This window comes from Nothobranchius furzeri, chromosome 4 (assembly GCF_043380555.1).
Source record: "Nothobranchius furzeri strain GRZ-AD chromosome 4, NfurGRZ-RIMD1, whole genome shotgun sequence".
NCBI classification, from domain to species: Eukaryota; Metazoa; Chordata; class Actinopteri; order Cyprinodontiformes; family Nothobranchiidae; genus Nothobranchius; species Nothobranchius furzeri.
Genome location: NC_091744.1, coordinates 52,956,459 through 52,973,176, shown reverse-complemented (window position 1 = coordinate 52,973,176; position 16,718 = coordinate 52,956,459). Strand labels below are relative to the sequence as shown.

Sequence of the window (16,718 nt, the reverse complement as noted above, 5' to 3'; positions counted from 1 at the left end):
GACCGACCGGTCTGGCACCAACAACCACACCACGCTCAAAATGGCTTAAATCACCTTTCTTTCTCATTCTGACATTCAGTTTGGAGTTCAGATTGTCTTGACCAGGACCACACCCCTAAATGCATTGATGCAACTGCCATGTGATTGGTTGATTAGATAATTGCATTAAGGAGAAGTTGAACAGGTGTTCCTAATAATCCTTTAGGTGAGTGTATGTTCTTTAAGAACGGTTAGGATCACCACACCAAATCTGCCTTAATATCACTTTATTTATACTTTTAGAATTTATTTTACACACCAAAGTAATTTGGGCCATTTTAATCATACTAATTTACAATTTTAACTAATAAAATAGTAATGGGGTAAAAGGGTTGATAGTTTCCAAAGCAAGCCGGGGCCTTCTGTAAATGATAGAACATTTTTTTAGGCTGCTTGTCTAGCATGTATACATCAGAGTACATTATTTGTCTACTTTATTAGAATTGTGTAAAACAGTCTAAACCTGAAAACTGCACCGGTGCAGGACTGACTCAGCTGTTGTTTTCATTCAGGAGTGTGCACGTACAGCATGCACGCCTCTTGCACTAGCTTATTATTGAAGCTGCAGTTACGCATTGGGCCTGAGGGGGCAATCGTGTGCATCAAAATTTCAAATTCCTTATAGTCCCTTTAAATAAAAAGGAAGCTGAGGAATGTCTCAGTGACAACAACTATATAACAACCCCACTTCATACTAGACACGGTTAAATCAGATTTAATGATGTGGTGAGAGAAAGTCTCTGGCAAACAAAAGTAAAAGCTTTAAGGTGAATGTGCTGTAACGAGCTATTTCTGAGGTGAATAATGACAGAAGCAGCTGTAATAAAGTGCTGTAGGAGGGATGGTTCTCAGTGAAAGGGAAGGAAGCTTTGATTCAATCTGTAGTCCCAAGAAGATGGAACACATCAGTCCTGTGTATGGAGCAAACATAAGGACCTGTGAGTGTGTTTGTGTGTGGTTTCTCATCATTGACCCACAGCTGAGAATTACAGGCAAAGCTTTCATGTGTTCATGTCTCCCCAAGCTCTCTAACTGACCACATGTCCGCGCACTAAGACAAGTAAACAGGCAATTACCGTAACTGATTCAAACACAAAATGAATTCAAGCAAAATGTCAGAAAAACTTTGTTTTTTGTGCAACATTGTGGTGATGAGGGTCTCAGAATGTAAGAAGAGAAGTCACATTCATGTGGAACAGGACACATACCTTCCAATAAGTTCTACTTTTGTCTCTTCAGTCCCCAGAACACTTTTCTAGAAGAATTTGATCCCAAAATGTTTTTTGGAGATGGCTGTGTTGTTTCTGGGTGAACAGAGGTTTTGGACTTGGAAGTGGGCCAGTTCTCATTAGCTGAGTTAGGTCCTTTAGTTCTTGAGTGTGTTGATGTGTTGCTTTTTGAGATCTTTTTGCCTATTTCATGCTGTCAGGAAGGTTCTGTTAGAGTGATTGTTAGTTCTACTGGTCTGATATTAGTCAAGTGGAGGGACTGACCTCAGCTGAACTAATATTATAGTAAATCAGTAGCCTGGGCTGTCATCCTATAGTCTGGCCACGACCCATAGACAGAGCTCAGTCATGGGGCAGGATCTACGGTTGTCTTTCAAACGTTGTCTGCACCCAATTGGACAGCATAAGGACCAATCAGACCAACGGACATCATGATGCGTCCAAGACAACATAAATTTGTCAAAGGGCAGTCCATCACACAGAGTCGTTGAAGAAGAAATAGATACATCCATTTTCTAAATAAAAGACTTAACTACCTCTATCTGCTCACGTCTCAAAGAAAGGCCCAAGTCTAAATCGTTTAAAAATGATGCCAAAGCCGTTTCAAACAGGCATCTTTGTAGTTTTATCCATCGCAGCTCTGGTGCCCAACATCGATCTACAACCAGAGCGCTGACTGACCAGATCTAAAATTGTTCAGGCCAATGGTAGACCTGCAGACCCATACGGAGCGTGGCCAACAATCAAGTGTAACTATTGCTTTTATACGAAACTACTATTTAGTTGTTGATTAAATACTTCAGGATTGGAATGCGTGCTGATTGGAGCAGACGTTTACAACCCTGAAAATCTTTTTACTAACACTGTGTAAGAAAAGAACAAGAAATGGTTAACAACTCTGACAAGTTTGTTTCAAAAGGTGAATTTTTTTTTACTTTTTCTTTTTTTTTGTCAAAATATGAATAAAACTATAAAATAAGAATGGTGTCATGGTTCGTGCCTGGAAATCACAAAAGGACATTTTAGTGCGTTTTCTGAAACTGTCATTAACCAGTAATATCTTACCAGAAGTTGATGATGTAATAAAAACACCCAGTTTGGAGAAGCAGAGATGAGTTCTGACCAGAGATGCTCCTGCCACCTTCAGATCTCAAGCAAGTGTTGCTTAAGAATACATCAGCACAAACGCAGCTTCACGTGCTTTTTTTGCTTTCTGTAATTTGCAGCAGGAATTGGTTAAGACAACTTCAGTTTTATTCTGGCTGAAATCTCATCACATTTCTACTGGAATCACCATGAAACGTGACAATTTTGCACATGGGAAGGTATAATTGCATTTGTAACTGCTGTGGAAGTCTTGAGGTAGCTATTAGCTGTTGCAGTTTGGGTCAAAACTGATCTCTTTCTCTCCAAACAAGAACAAAGATGTTAATTGTTTCTTATCGGAGGCTTTCTGTTTGAACAATCCAGATTAATCACCACAAATCAAATCCCTGTTTTATGATGACCATAAGACCCTAAAACAACCTGCGCACTGGAGCGCGCCAGTCCAACCGCATTTACGCACCGGCAGCAGAACTTGTTTTGGAAAGCTTCAGCACGTGTCCAGGTGTTAGTCAGAAACGGTCTAACAGCCTTACCAAAAGACAAACTTGGAGAGGAAGTTTGCATCTTCCACCGGTGACTTTTGCATCCTAAAAGCGCCGCCAGTTTTGATCCGTGTGCAGCCGAGGGTCCCTGCGCCGCTCTCATCGGTGTGTCCTCCTGGCGCTCCGGGGAGGGTTCGGCCTTTATCCTCCTCTCCACCCCAGAGGATGGTGTTGGTGTGTGTGTGGGTGGGTGGGGGGTGGCGGCTCCAGGTCCGCTCCTGTTGCGCTGCCTCTTCACTCCGTGTGAGAGGGTTGTCCGCGCTTCTTTATTGGCCAAGTCGCCAAAGCTGCTCCTCTCCTGTGAGTCTAGCAGAAACGATTCTGGGACATCCAACCTGAAACTTTTTATCAGCTTCTCGTTACGCACAGTTTCAGGAGAGGGAAGATCAAAACACCTCTAGACATTCCTGCAGGGAACACTGATAAAATGCAGCAAATTGGCTTTTTTAGTGGACATCACACAGTCATTCATCAGGTGAACTCTACCGGAGTTCTGGGAGGACATAAACACATGGATACACACACTCAGTGCTATCACAAACACACAGAAAGCTGACGTGTGTAAGTCAGAAACAAGGACTTTTAACAAAAGCAACTAAAGCTGTGACTTTCAGAAAGGTGAAAACGTGTCTTAAGCAGCGTAATAAAAACCTGCATGTTAAAGTAAGTCATGAACTTAAGTTTGCTTTAAAGAAGGAGATCACACATAGCATCAGGTGTTTTAACATCCTCAAACACGAACGAGGCTGAGGAAAGAGAAAAGGGCGCCCTCTCCTGGACACAGACTGTACCAGCCACCTGCTCATCTTCTGATCCCTTTTGATTACTGAAATGAAGACCTCTGCAGGTGAACCCAAACTATTTAAATATTATGTACTTTACACGTAAATACATAGAAAATTACCAGAACATTCACTGGAAATAAGATTACAAAATCCATGGAGCGGTGACACCAGGATTCTCAAAAGCAGAACAAACACACCGGGTTTTCAATTTGAACTGGATGCACGTGTCAACATTAAATTTGGGCAATTCAAGAAAAGAAAGCAGATATTAGGAGTTTTTTTTATTGTTTCACTTGAAGCTAAATTAAATTTGGGCGTGGTCTCTCACTTTGCTCCCATGCGTTAAGCCCATAGGTTAAGCCCCGCTCTGTCCATCTTACTTCCGGGTGTTCTGAGAAAACGTCCGACTTTGGCAAAATGTCCTATCCGTAGGATAATTTTACGGTGTTTTACATGACACAAACCCTAACCATAACCCTAATTCTTACCCAAAAAAATCAAGTATCAACATCAATAAAAAGTACTAATACTTACTAATCTATTTTCTTGCAAATATGACAGCGGAGTAGCGTTCCCTTTTTGTGTTGTGCGCATGCGCGCACATGCTCATCAACTACAGTAGGATGGTTTACGGGGTAGGAGAAATTCCCAGAACATCTACCTAACACCTGTTCGGATACCACGGTGTCTGCAGCATGGCTAGCTCGATGGACTTCGGAATTCCGGCTGGAGATGAAAGCGACGCCAGTAGTGATGAGTGGGACGTCGGCTCTTTCCCGGAAAAGAGTTATTCTTTCATCAAGGTTACAATGGAAATCTCTTTATACCTCAGGGCTGTGGTCTGCTTGTTAGCACCTGGAGCTAACGTTAGCTCAGCTTTAGCATTAAACTTTAAGTTAACTGTTTTCTGCAGGTTGATAATTCTGCTATCAAAGAGTTTTTTTTTAGTAAAACAACTAATCTATATTTTTTATTTTACGTCTTTCCAAATAAGTTATTGGATAAAAATAAACTCGCACAGAAAATTACCAAATTTCTGTTAATTAAAATGTAAAGTCTCATTTTCTGTAGAAAATGGAAAAAAAATCTGTTTCTTCACGTTCTTCGTGCCTTCATCCAGGTTTTCCTGCATCAGCCTCTCAGGGCCTCCTGTCACCTGGCCAGCTTGTAGTCCGCTCGTCTAGTTTTCCTTTTCTAAGCCAGTGTTCAATTCTATTCAAGTTCATTTATAAAGCGCCAATTCACGACAAGAGTCGTCTCAAGGACCTTCACACAGTAAACATTCCAATACTGTTCAGTTAATTAAGCCAATCAGAAAAACGTTTCCTATATAAGGATCCCAGCTAATTGCATCAGCAATCCTCATGTTGAAAGTAGTACAAGTACGTTTTCCAGCACTGATGACGATTAGACTGTTTGCATCATGCAGTCTTTGCTTAAAGGATCATGAAACCTGGCAGAGAGCCAAACTGATTTTTGGTGTTTGGCCAGGTCATGGCCTTAAACAAAGTTTGAAAAAAAAAGGTGTAGTAGTTGTTCACCATTGCACATCCATGTTACATTTGCAAAAATTTGTTGAATTGCATCACCATGAAAATTTGGTATGTTTTTTGTTGAGTTATTAAAGTCATGTTTATTTAAATAATAATTCTCTACCTGTTCTTTTAGAGTTTGGATGATGATGTAACAGCAGAGGATAACATCTCTCTGCTGAAACGAGCCATCAGTAAAGAAGACGTAAGCACTGTTGAGCAGCTGTTGGACAAAGGCAAGTCCCATGAGACCTTCGTATGTTGGTATCTCATAAAAACCGTTATAACAAATGCCCCATAAGTAGTTATTCAGTTTTTCCACTTTGTTTCATTTCAAAATGTGGTAAAGATGTGCGTAAGAGAGCTTAATCATTCTTAAAATGGATTCTAGCTTTGTTGTCTTGGACTCATGTTATTTTGTTTACTAAAGTCTGGAACCGTACCGTCTCTGACTCAGCAGCACTCATCAGGTTCTACATGACTGCTACATCTGAGATTAAATCATCCATTTTCCAGTATATTTTCAGACTTTGCATCCTCTTAATCTCAGGACAGAATGAGAGTTGTGAGCAAATTTGCAATTTGTGTAGTACTGCCAAACAAAAGCAGAAGATTGCGTTTGGGAGAAGCCGTTCAGAGCGAGCGACTGTATTTCTAATTGTTTTCTTTTCAAACACATAAGTAGTAACTTAATGATTGTGATTTGTACAGGAGTGAACGTAGAAACCAGGCTGGGCTTCAACTGGACCCCTCTGATGTATGCTGTCAGTGTGGCCAACTACGACCTAGCCAAACTGCTACTGGACAGAGGAGCCAGTGCCAACTTCAGCAAAGGTTAGACCAGGGTGTTTCTATGACTCCATTGTTGTCAGAACACTAGTGAGATAAGATTAGACTTCAACGGGTTTTTGATATGCTCCATTTTTCTGAGTTGAACAAAACAAAGGAATAAACCAAGAAGCTGAGTGTGAAATTTAAACCAGACAACTTATTAATTTATAGAACGACTTTTCTGTAATTAATATTTTTTTATCGTACACACATTGACAAAGTTGTTTTCCTTTCAAACTTTTCCATTGCCTGTGGAGTATTACAAAACAATTTCCCACCAGGACAACAGAGGGAGTCACCTTTGCGGTCGTGTCTGGTCACGATCATGTATAGGGAGCCTAAGTCACTTCCGCATCATGGGTTCCTGGAAGAACGAAAAAACGAATGCAAGTCAATGGGACTAAAAATGCTATTTTCTAATTCCGCTTGTTTTGTGCCATGGATTTCACATATGATGTCCGTGAAAATAAACGTGCAAATTTCGAACAGGGGGAACGATATTTTAGGTTTTGTGTGAAAATAAGTCCAGAACTACAATTGAGCTTCACAAAAGTGACGTCATCGAATCAGACACAGAGAAAACTGAGGGAAAAGGGCTGTAAGTTCAGTAAACTTTTCCACAGGAGGAAAGAACCACCATAAATCTGGTCATTTGGTAAGTAGCAGCTACTTTGGGGAGAGGAGATTATGTGGAGCGACATCTTCAGACTCGGTTTCTCCGGCTCTGATCGGTCACTTCAAAGAGCTGGCTCTAAGAGCCGTTTCGTTCGCGAACGACAAATCACGAGTGGTGACCTGTCCATAGGGGGCGCTAGGGCGCCGCCCCACCAGTCTCACAGGAAGAGGAAGAAGAACATTGGAATCACAAAATATAATAAGCATGAAAATTAATCTAAATGATCTATAAATCATACAGACTATAAGTGCTGTGTTTAATCTGCATTTAGGTGTAGTTTAAACATTTAATTTCACACATTTTCCATGAACAAATCACCCTGTGATGTATTTCCTGTTACTTTTGGGCACAACAATCTTTACCATAGACCTATAGCCTGGCAAACAATGCTCCACTGATGGTTCTCGTCATCAGGCGGGTTCTACCGCTGTCTTTCAAAAATCTCTGCATGCTACTGGACAACAAACAACGTGACGTACTGCAACAGATGTCAAGAAACGAGGCGCTTTGCTGTGAAAGAAGGTGGTAATACTTCCTATTTGGAAAAAAGGACTTAAATACATCTATCTGCTCTTGATTCTAATAAAGCCCCAGTCCAAAAGGTCCAAAATGTATGTTGCCTACTTTTGCCTGTTTCAAACTAGATGTCATCATCTTGTTACACTCCATCGCATCATCCCACCTACCAAATAGAGGGCCCCGATTGGCCCGCAAAGTGGATAGAGAGCTGTGATTGTTCTGTGGACCAATCACAGCTCTCTATCCATTTGAAACCTCTATAGAGAGCTGTGATTGGCCAGCCAGAATGCTGCTAGGGGGCGTAAAGGCTCCAGTGGAACGTTCCTAGACCAAACTTTGCAATGCATGAATTTGGTCTAGTCCACTAGGCTAATAGACCTGCGCTGAATCTGGCGCATGCACGCTGGATTCCCCATCAATGCCAAAAAACACGAGAGCCTTTGGGTGCAGAGGTATTGCGACTGCGAAAACATACTCAGAAGACCGGCAGGGCACAGGTCAGGACTGAACTGGAAATTCTCCACAGTTCATCGTCCTTTGTTGCAGAGCAGCTGAGTACACCTCATGGAGTTTTTTATCATGAAGAACCGCAAAAAATGGTGGAATATGGCATCAGAGACTTATAAACACTCTCCAGCAGGTAAAAAAAGTGGGTTTTTGTACTATAACAAAGATTATTAACTCATTCACTGCCATCCGTTTCCTGATCAGAAAAGCCCTACGCTGACAGTGTTTTTCAGCGTTTTCACTGTTTTTTTAAGAGTCACAGAAAGTTGTGCGCTATGATGATGTCAACTCCAAAACAACCAAAACAAAGAGTAGAGTCACCTCTTACATCAGAAAGAATCCACGCGTTTTGAGCGTTGTCCGTTCTTTCATAATCTGTTGTTGAATTGTGATTGGCAGAAGTTTTTCCGGTCAGCGTCTCACTTTTTTTACAGCAGCGGCCCAAAGCGATCTCCTAACACATGGATGTTCTGCTTCCTGATCACGTGACGTGTGGTGTACGCAGATGAAGATCGGCTTTAGAGCTGGGATGGATGTTCTCATGGTGCGGGGGCTCGTTCCAAAGCCCAAACAGTAAAATATGCAAATGACGACTTTAGTTGTCATTGGCAGTGAATGAGTTAAGACCATAAACCAACAAAGGTAAGAACTGGTGAATATTAAGCATGTTTTTGGACCCACTTTGTTGCTTGTTTGTTCATCGTGTAGTGATCACTACAGTGGAACAGGCAGCGGGTGAGGTGCATTGTGGGTAGCTGGTTTTCAGTTGTTTTGTTCAATTTTGGTGTGTTTTCAGGTGTTTGAGGTTCTGTTACTAGGGATGTGTTGGTTGTTAGTCTCTTGTTTAATGTTCAGGGGTCTCATTTATCAAACATTGCATAGAATTAGGGGTGTAGCGATATATAATTCTCACAAGACGAGACGAGATACGATATTGATTTCACGAGACGGCACGGCACGAGAAGATACAAGATTTTAACAACAGTTTAAAAGAAAATTTTAAAGATCAAACTTCTGCAGGAAATCATTCTTTGTTGTGAACTTAGAAACTTTTCCACAAACTTGACTGATCAATTTTTCAGATGTGCATAGGTTTCTAGCTTCTCGAACAATGAGAACCAAACCAAACTTTCCAAAAACTGAACATAAATAAAACTTTAAGTAAAATATTATCTTAATATATTTTACTTTATTTTAAAATTTCTTTGCTTATTCTATTCTTCTATGCTGTACCTTCAAACAAGTGAAAACAAAATATTTCACACACTTAAGTGTTAAAGCTGGACACTTTATCTGTCAACATATTTCCTCAGAGGTTTAGTCGCAACCAGGGCCAGATTAACACTTTGTTGTACCCTGGGCAACAATATTCAAGGGCCCCATCATCACGACCCAAGGATCACCATAATATGGTCACATACAGAATATTTTACTGTAATATGCAGTAAATATACTCAATACTTGAATGCCTGACATCACGTAACCCGCTCAGGGTAACCTTTGACCCACCTTGTGTGGACTGACCAATGAGGAGAGGGTCTTAACTTGAGGCCCTCTCTTCATTGGTCAGTCTGCATGAGACTGACTCTCAACTGACGTTCAAAGTCATTGGCAGCGAAGCGTCTCTGTGCAGCGCAAAAGCCCGGGTGGACAGTTTGTTTAATATAGGGTGATCATATTTCCATTTCCAAACAAGAGGACAGGGGATCTGTGCCTATGACGTCACACTATGGCAACGCCACACAAACCACGTTGGGACCCATTTTTTTGTAAGAACTAAATTAATATCAGATTCTGCCAATAAAAGGGCTCTAAAACTATTCATATGTAAATATTCAGCATATTTATTGCAAAATCTCATTTTTCTGCTTTAGTGCTGCAACAAGGTTTTATTAATAATAAATTATTATACCTTTTGTTTTACTACAGCATCGGTAAGCTTCCTTTGCACAAATTATTAAGGATGCTTGTTTCAGCTGTGAGATTAGACGATAGGATCAATGGAAAAATAAGTTGTCACACTGGAAACTTTCAGAGAATCCACAAATAGTGGCTTTCAAATGGTTTTGTTACTTTTTGCAAGTTTAGAAAAGCCCTTGAAACGGCCCTGGGTGTGTGACTGAGTGTTGAAGGTGATCTGAATTGTATCAGATGTATAAATATTACATGTGTGTAACTTATTGCTTTATACAGGTAAAAACGTGTAGAGGAGTTAAATCTACCTACATTTTACTTTTCAACACTTAGTTTTGTTTTCCTGTTTTTATTTAACTATTTTCCTGTCCTGTATGTCTCATCTTCCTGCATCTCCTCTAAACTCTCCAGAAAATCTGCTGCCTGGATTCTTACTTTTTTACCTCATCAGTTACTTTTGAGCAGATCAAAGGGATCTCCTGACCGCAAAGCGGAGAGCGCGTTTCGATGCCGCGTCAGTGAGGTGAAATCACCACAGCACAGGTGATGAGCTCCGCAGTAACAGAGCGCTGCAGGCACAAATAAGACTGAAAGTAGAGAACATGTGTGGACATGAACGATCGTGTGCTAATTATAGTTTTTTTGGTTGCGCCACTTTGAGAATGGACCGTGCGCTGGATGCAGCAGCCTGGATCGCTACGCAACAACGCAGCGCTGTGCCGCTCTCTGTGCTCTCTGCCCAGAAGAGTCCATAAATGATGTAATATAGGGAGAAAACTTTTTTCCGGCTCCCCTGGATGTGTAGGATATCCAACTCCCCCATAATTCGATCCCTGCTCCTGGATGAAAAGCTGGACATTTTCATCAATACAAGAACCCCCAGTCCGGACGCCCGGACAGAGTGAAAAGTGGACATGTCCGGGGAAAACCGGACGTATGGTCACTAGGGCTGGGCGATATGGCAAAAATATATTTTTTCATCAAGTTGACGCAGTGATAGCTAGATCTTGTTGTATTGTTGTTGTGCCCCTTTTTTTTGTCCTTTTGCTTTTTTTTTTTTTTCCTGCAGGTCTAGATGAAGACTTGTTCATTGTTTATTTTGTGGACCCCCTCCCCCCCCCTCTCTCCCCACCTTGTCTTTTCCTTGCTCTTTCACCTCTGTCTCCGTGTCTGGTCGGAATTACAAAGCATTCAATAACAATAAAGTTTTAAGTATCAGGCGTGACATTAAAAGCAGACACTTTAATGCTCCACCTGAGAGTAAATCTGTAAGGCTTGTTACCAGCATTCAGACATCAATTCTGCTTGCTTCACAGCCAGACAGGACACGGTAAAAAAAAAAAGAAAAGAAAATAAGCATGTCAACATTTTCTGGCAGTAATTGAGACCTTTGGGCACTATCTATGTCCCCTGTGGTTGAAAAGACACGCTCACTTGGGACAGAAGTAGCTGGGATGGAAAGATATGCTTTGGCAAGTGAAGACAGCAAAGGATATTGAATGCAGTTGTCTTTCCACCACTTCAGAGGGCAGCTACTTATTGGAATAGATGCCTCTCCTTTGTAACGTGTAAGTTCCTTCTTGATCTGCTCTTGTCCATTGTTCTGGTCTGGTTCAGTAGAGAAAGAATCCCCCAGCAGATCCTCAAGAGCAGTCTTCTCTGTCACTTCCAGCCCAGGTTCAGGAGCCTGTTTTTCTTTTTGTGGGGGACGCAGAGCTACACCAGCTGCCTCTCCTTCCCTCTTCTCATCATTTGTGGCCTTTTAAACAGCAGAAATATTTACACACACAGGTAATTTACACGTTTTCTCATGTAATACACTAAAATGGTTAGGAAGAAAACTTTAACACTGAAAACGTAAAAGGAATTTCATGTCATTCATACCTGATTTTGGAGCAGCTGTTTCACCTTGTCATGTATCCTGAGGAAGACAAGATCTCGCTGGCTGTGGTCCAGAAGTGGCAGAGTTCGAAACCTTGGGTCCAGAGCTGTGCACTGCAATAAAAAATTGCATGCATCCCCACTGTATCTGCCACAACTGTTACTGAGGATTGCACGTTTAGTGTCAACCACAGTGGTGGAGTCCTCGTCCTTTGGTGTCATGCTCTGTTCAGTCATATTCTTCAGAGGCATAATGAGAGATGCCAGTTGGGCTCTTCTCCTCACTTAAGACTGCAGTGGCTGTCTTTAAAGGATTCAGTAGTTTCACAAGGTCTTCAGCATCTCTGATATCGGACCTGTCCAGTGTATCAATACTTTGGGCATTTTGCCTCATTTCAGGGCTGCTGAGAGCTGCTGTTACTGCGGCTTGCTGCTCCAGGTTACGATTCAGCATATCCAGGGTGCTATTCCATCTTGTAACCACATCCATGATTAACATGTGTGGTGGCAGTTGTAGCAGCTTCTGCTTGGACTTTTAACACCGCAGTTGCTGTTGAGCTCCGATGGAAAAATGCAGTCACACGTCTCACTCGCCCGAGTAAACGTGAGACACGAGTTACTCCGAGGCCAGTTTGAGTAGCTAAGTTTATAGTGTGAGCAAAACACTTTGTATGCGGCACCAATCCTGCTTCACGTGCAGCTACTTCCATATTGCGTGCATTATCAGTCACGATAGCAACGCCATGGTTTGGTCTTTTAAGCTCCCAGTCAGAGACAACTTGAAGTAAAACTTCAGCAATGTTTACCCCTGTGTGGGATTCAAAGACTGGTAGAGTCTGCAGTACCGCATTTATCATTTCCCAGTTGCTGTCGATGGTGTGCGCCGTGACTGTGATGTAGCTTAACGTACCCCTGGATGTCCAGCCATCAGTCGTTACAGCAACAGTCTTTACCTCCTTCAGGGTCTGAACTACTTTGGACTTGCACTCCTCGTAGAGATTAGGAATTACTGTGCGTGAAAAATGCACACGTGATGGAATGTTGTACTTTGGTTCCAGTGTGTTAACAAGTTTCTTAAATCTCGGACTTTCCATGACACAAAATGGCCTCATATCAGTTGCAATAAAAATACCAATGTCTCTTGTTATTGCAGCAGCTCTAGCACATGAAGGTGGGAGCTGAGGAGCAAAAGCATTTTTTAGCGTTGTCTGTCCCTTCGGTAATGTCTTCACGGTTGCAGCTGCGGCGCTGTGATGGTTCTGAAGGTGTCGTTGCATAGTGCTAATGTTAGCCACGGTGTAAGGTAATATGTTCTTGTGGTGCTTACATATTGTCCGTGTCTTGTCAGTCACTCCATCGGTAGTCCTTGGAAATCCAAAATGCTGCCAAACAAATGATTTAAAAGTACACGGATCATCTTCAATACTAACTTCGCCTGCCAAAGCCATGCTAACCGCAACTGACTAGCGTTTGCAAGATAGAAGTTGCCTCAATGAGAAATATCGAGGATTTGTAATATCGCAAGATCTCATTGTACGAGATTTTGTTACAGCCTTACGTAGAATCCTTACTAAAACTTAAGCTCAGCAAAAAAAATTTACTTACGCCAAGCAGGTTTGTGGTCTATCAAACATGGAGTACGCACAGCTGCACGCAATCACCACTTCATAAATCAGAGACTAACGAGAATGTTTCTCAGCTGCATTTTAGTCACATCCCGCCCTCCCCACGCCCACTTACTGCCATAAATAGTCAATGCAAAGTGCCTTGTGGACCTCATGCATATACATAGGCCAGCTTGTTGCAGCATTTCGATCACGACTGCAGATCAAGGAAGCGCTATTTCACAGAAGCAGAAGTTGAGGTACCTGTGGGTGAGGTGGAGAAATGAAAGGAAGTGCTTTTGCAAAACAAATAAGAGAAAATCCACGGAGTGGCACAGCGTTGCTGAAGCCGTCAATGCTGAGTTCTTCAAAGAGATCTGTGGCGGATATAAAAAATGGTCCAATCGGAATTCGATCCCCAGACTCCCAGATGAAAGTCATGCGCGCTAACCAGTCACCCAAACGGAGATCTCCCTTGTCCAAGTAGCCAGGGCGCATGATCAATCGGGTCACAGTGACAGGACACACACACCGTCACAGACGCTTGACATTCTGTCTCAATCTGTCCCCCTGCTGATATTCAGCATTACGTATTCTGCGCTTCAGGCTGTGTGTGTGTGCGTGTGTGTGGGTGTGAGAGTGTGCGCACTTGCGTGTGTGTGCAGGGGGGGGGGGAGTCTTGTTCTGTGTGCGCACAAAGCAGTACAAGTGATAATGAACAGACAATCCCCATCACGCGCTCTGCGCTCCTCTGACCAAGGCCTGCTCGCTGTGCCTCGTTCTAAGTGCCGTTCTCGTGGGGACCGGGCTTTTTCTGTCCTAGCACCGTCACTCTGGAACCAGTTGCCACCCTCAGTTAGGCTGTCCCCATCTCTGCCAGTCTTTAAGAGTCGCCTAAAAACCCACCTCCTCCGCTTGGCGTTCCCTGAACGTGTTTGACTTTGGCCCTCTTTTATGTTGATTTTATTTCCCTGTTTTCATTGGTCTCTCTATCCCTTGTTTTACCTATTTGTCTTCTACTAGAATGTGTTACCTTTTTTTTGTAATATTTGAATTGCTTTTATTTTCGATTTATTCATCATATTTAACTTTTCTCATGTACCAGGTTCAGCGCCTTGGGCTTCCCGACAGGGTCGCGGAAGGCGCTTTATAAATGAAGCTTTGATTGATTGATTGAATGCTGCAGGATTTCATAATTGTATCTTCTCAGCAGCAGCACTGCAGGTGCTCTCCATGTCCAACATGTGTGTAAGCCAGGTCCTTAGTCAACTTAAAGTTGCACACATTGTTCCGCTAAGTCAGGGATTCCCAAAGTGTGGTGGGGGTGCGCGAGCTGCTGCTAGGGGGTGCACGAGGTGAAAAGTGTAATGGCTGCGGAGCTCAGAGAAGTCTGTCATGTGTCACCATTATTGTAGAAACTCATTTGTGGGTGGGCCAAAGAAAAAGTAAGTGAGCACAATAAATGTAAGTGAAAACAAGTATATTTTTGCGCGCGCGCGTGTCCTCCACATGTGCCATAGTTTCATAATAACAATGCGTCGAGCTTCAGCACTCTTGATAATTTTTAATGGTGTTGGAGAAATCTGAAGGTGGCGAGTCATTCTGGCAGATTGTAATTAACACCTGTCTCATGCAGGTGTTCTGACATTGTAAACCTCACACACGGAACATTGTGGATGTAACTAAATAACAAGAAATGATTCCCATTCAGGCTATTAACAGCGCGCTGAAGATCTGAAGTTCAGAGTGCGTCTGTCAGAGGTCAGACGCGTTCCGGCTGAACCACGGCTCACGGGTGCACAAGTGAGCACATCTGGGCTGGGCAGAAGTAATTTTACAACATTGGTTTAAATAGCGCGAGACGCGGTGACTTGAGCGGCTGTGCCGCGCGCGCGCACACACACACACACGCACACAGATTCAATAAGCGCACACGCTGCTTTAACTCCGGCGCGCCGTCAGACTGAAGGCAGAAATGAACGCTGCCTCCACCGTGATAAAAACTTTTAAGAGGTTATTTTTCATTCAAGGTCAAATTAAGATATTCGCTTCTGGGATGAGTCGGGTCCGCTCCAGCCAGTGACTCCTCATGAACCTGACCACAAGTCCTGTTACTGCAGCATTTGTTATTCCAGTCATCGTGGCAGCGGATCGCAGATTCAGCCACACCATAAAACAGCAATAAGTCGGTCTGAGGTAAAAGTGAACCTCATGGCTATATCTTGTCCCCTATTGACATTTGATTACGCACAAGCAGGTGATCAGCTCAGGTTTACGCAGAGCAGAAGGAAGGAGAGCGCTCTGGCCGCACAGGTTAAACGTTCCTACTTTAAGAAAACCGTTAAATTGCATTGTTTATGTGCTACCTGGGCACTCAAAATATTTATTTAAAATGAAATCAAAGGAAATTGTAATGGTATCGAATGTTTATTAATTACCATTTAAAAAATGAAAGTGATGGGGAATTTTTTTAACCCTGTCTGTTTAGCTTGACATCTGATATATATATATATATATATATATATATATATATATATATATATATATATATATATACAGGTGCTGGCCAGTAAATTAGAATATCATCAAAAGGTTGAAAATATTTCAGTAATTCCATTCAAAACGTGAAACTTGTACATTATATTCATGCAATGCACACAGACCAATGTATTTCCAATGTTCATTACATTTAAATTTGATATTCATAAGTGACAACTAATGAAAACTCCAAATGTGGTATCTCAAAAAATTAGAATATTCTGAAAAGGCTGAATATAGAAGACACCTGCTGCCACTCTAATCAGCTGATTTACTCAAAACACCTGCAAAGGCCTTTAAAAGGTCCCTCAGTCTTGTTTTGAAGGCACCACAATCATGGGGAAGACTTCTGACTTAACAGCTGTCCAAAAGACAATCATTGACACCTTGCACAAGGAGGGCAAGACACAAAAGGTGATTGCTAAAGAAGCTGGCTGTTCGCAGAGCTCTGTGTCCAAGCACATTAACAGACAGGCGAAGGGACGGAAAAAATGTGGTAGAAAAAAGTGTACAAGCTCTAGGGATAACCGCACCCTGCAGAGAATTGTGACGACAAACCCATTCAAAAATGTGGGGGAGATCCACAAAGAGTGGACTGCAGCTGGAGTCAGCGCTTCAAGAACCACCACGAGGAGACTCATGAAAGACATGGGATTCAGGTGTCGCATTCCGTGTGTCAAGCCACTCTTGAACATGAAACAGCGCAAGAAGCGTCTCGCCTGGGCCAAGGACAAAAAGGACTGGACTGATGCTGAGTGGTCCAAAGTTATGTTTTCTGATGAAAGCAAGTTCTGCATTTCCTTTGGAAATCAAGGACCCAGAGTCTGGAGGAAGAGCGGAGAAGCACAGAATCCACGTTGCATGAGGTCCAGTGTAAAGTTTCCACCGTCAGTGATGGTGTGGGGTGCCATGTCATCTGCCGGTGTTGGCCCACTCTGTTTCCTGAGGTCCAGGGTCAATGCAGCCGTCTACCAGGAAGTTTTAGAGCACTTCATGCTTCCTGCTGCTGACCAA

General features: G+C 42.5%; 2 protein-coding genes across 4 annotated transcripts in view; one reads left to right on the top strand and one right to left on the bottom strand.

Moving 5' to 3' along the window:
* cftr (CF transmembrane conductance regulator) overlaps positions 1–3,096 on the bottom strand; it is an 89,096-nt gene extending 86,000 nt beyond the window's left edge. For all 3 annotated transcript variants that reach the window (XM_015963824.3, XM_054732751.2, XM_054732753.2), the window contains exon 1: positions 2,909–3,096. In XM_015963824.3, the coding sequence (XP_015819310.1) occupies positions 2,909–2,961 (53 nt within the window). In that variant the 5' untranslated portion in view covers positions 2,962–3,096. The remainder of the gene's footprint in view (positions 1–2,908) is intronic.
* A 1,233-nt stretch (positions 3,097–4,329) lies between these two features.
* asz1 (ankyrin repeat, SAM and basic leucine zipper domain containing 1) overlaps positions 4,330–16,718 on the top strand; it is a 117,987-nt gene continuing 105,598 nt past the window's right edge. Inside the window, exons 1-3 of the mRNA XM_054732762.1 lie at positions 4,330–4,505; positions 5,371–5,470; positions 5,946–6,068. Of these exons, the coding sequence (XP_054588737.1) occupies positions 4,398–4,505; positions 5,371–5,470; positions 5,946–6,068 (331 nt within the window). The 5' untranslated portion in view covers positions 4,330–4,397. The remainder of the gene's footprint in view (positions 4,506–5,370; positions 5,471–5,945; positions 6,069–16,718) is intronic.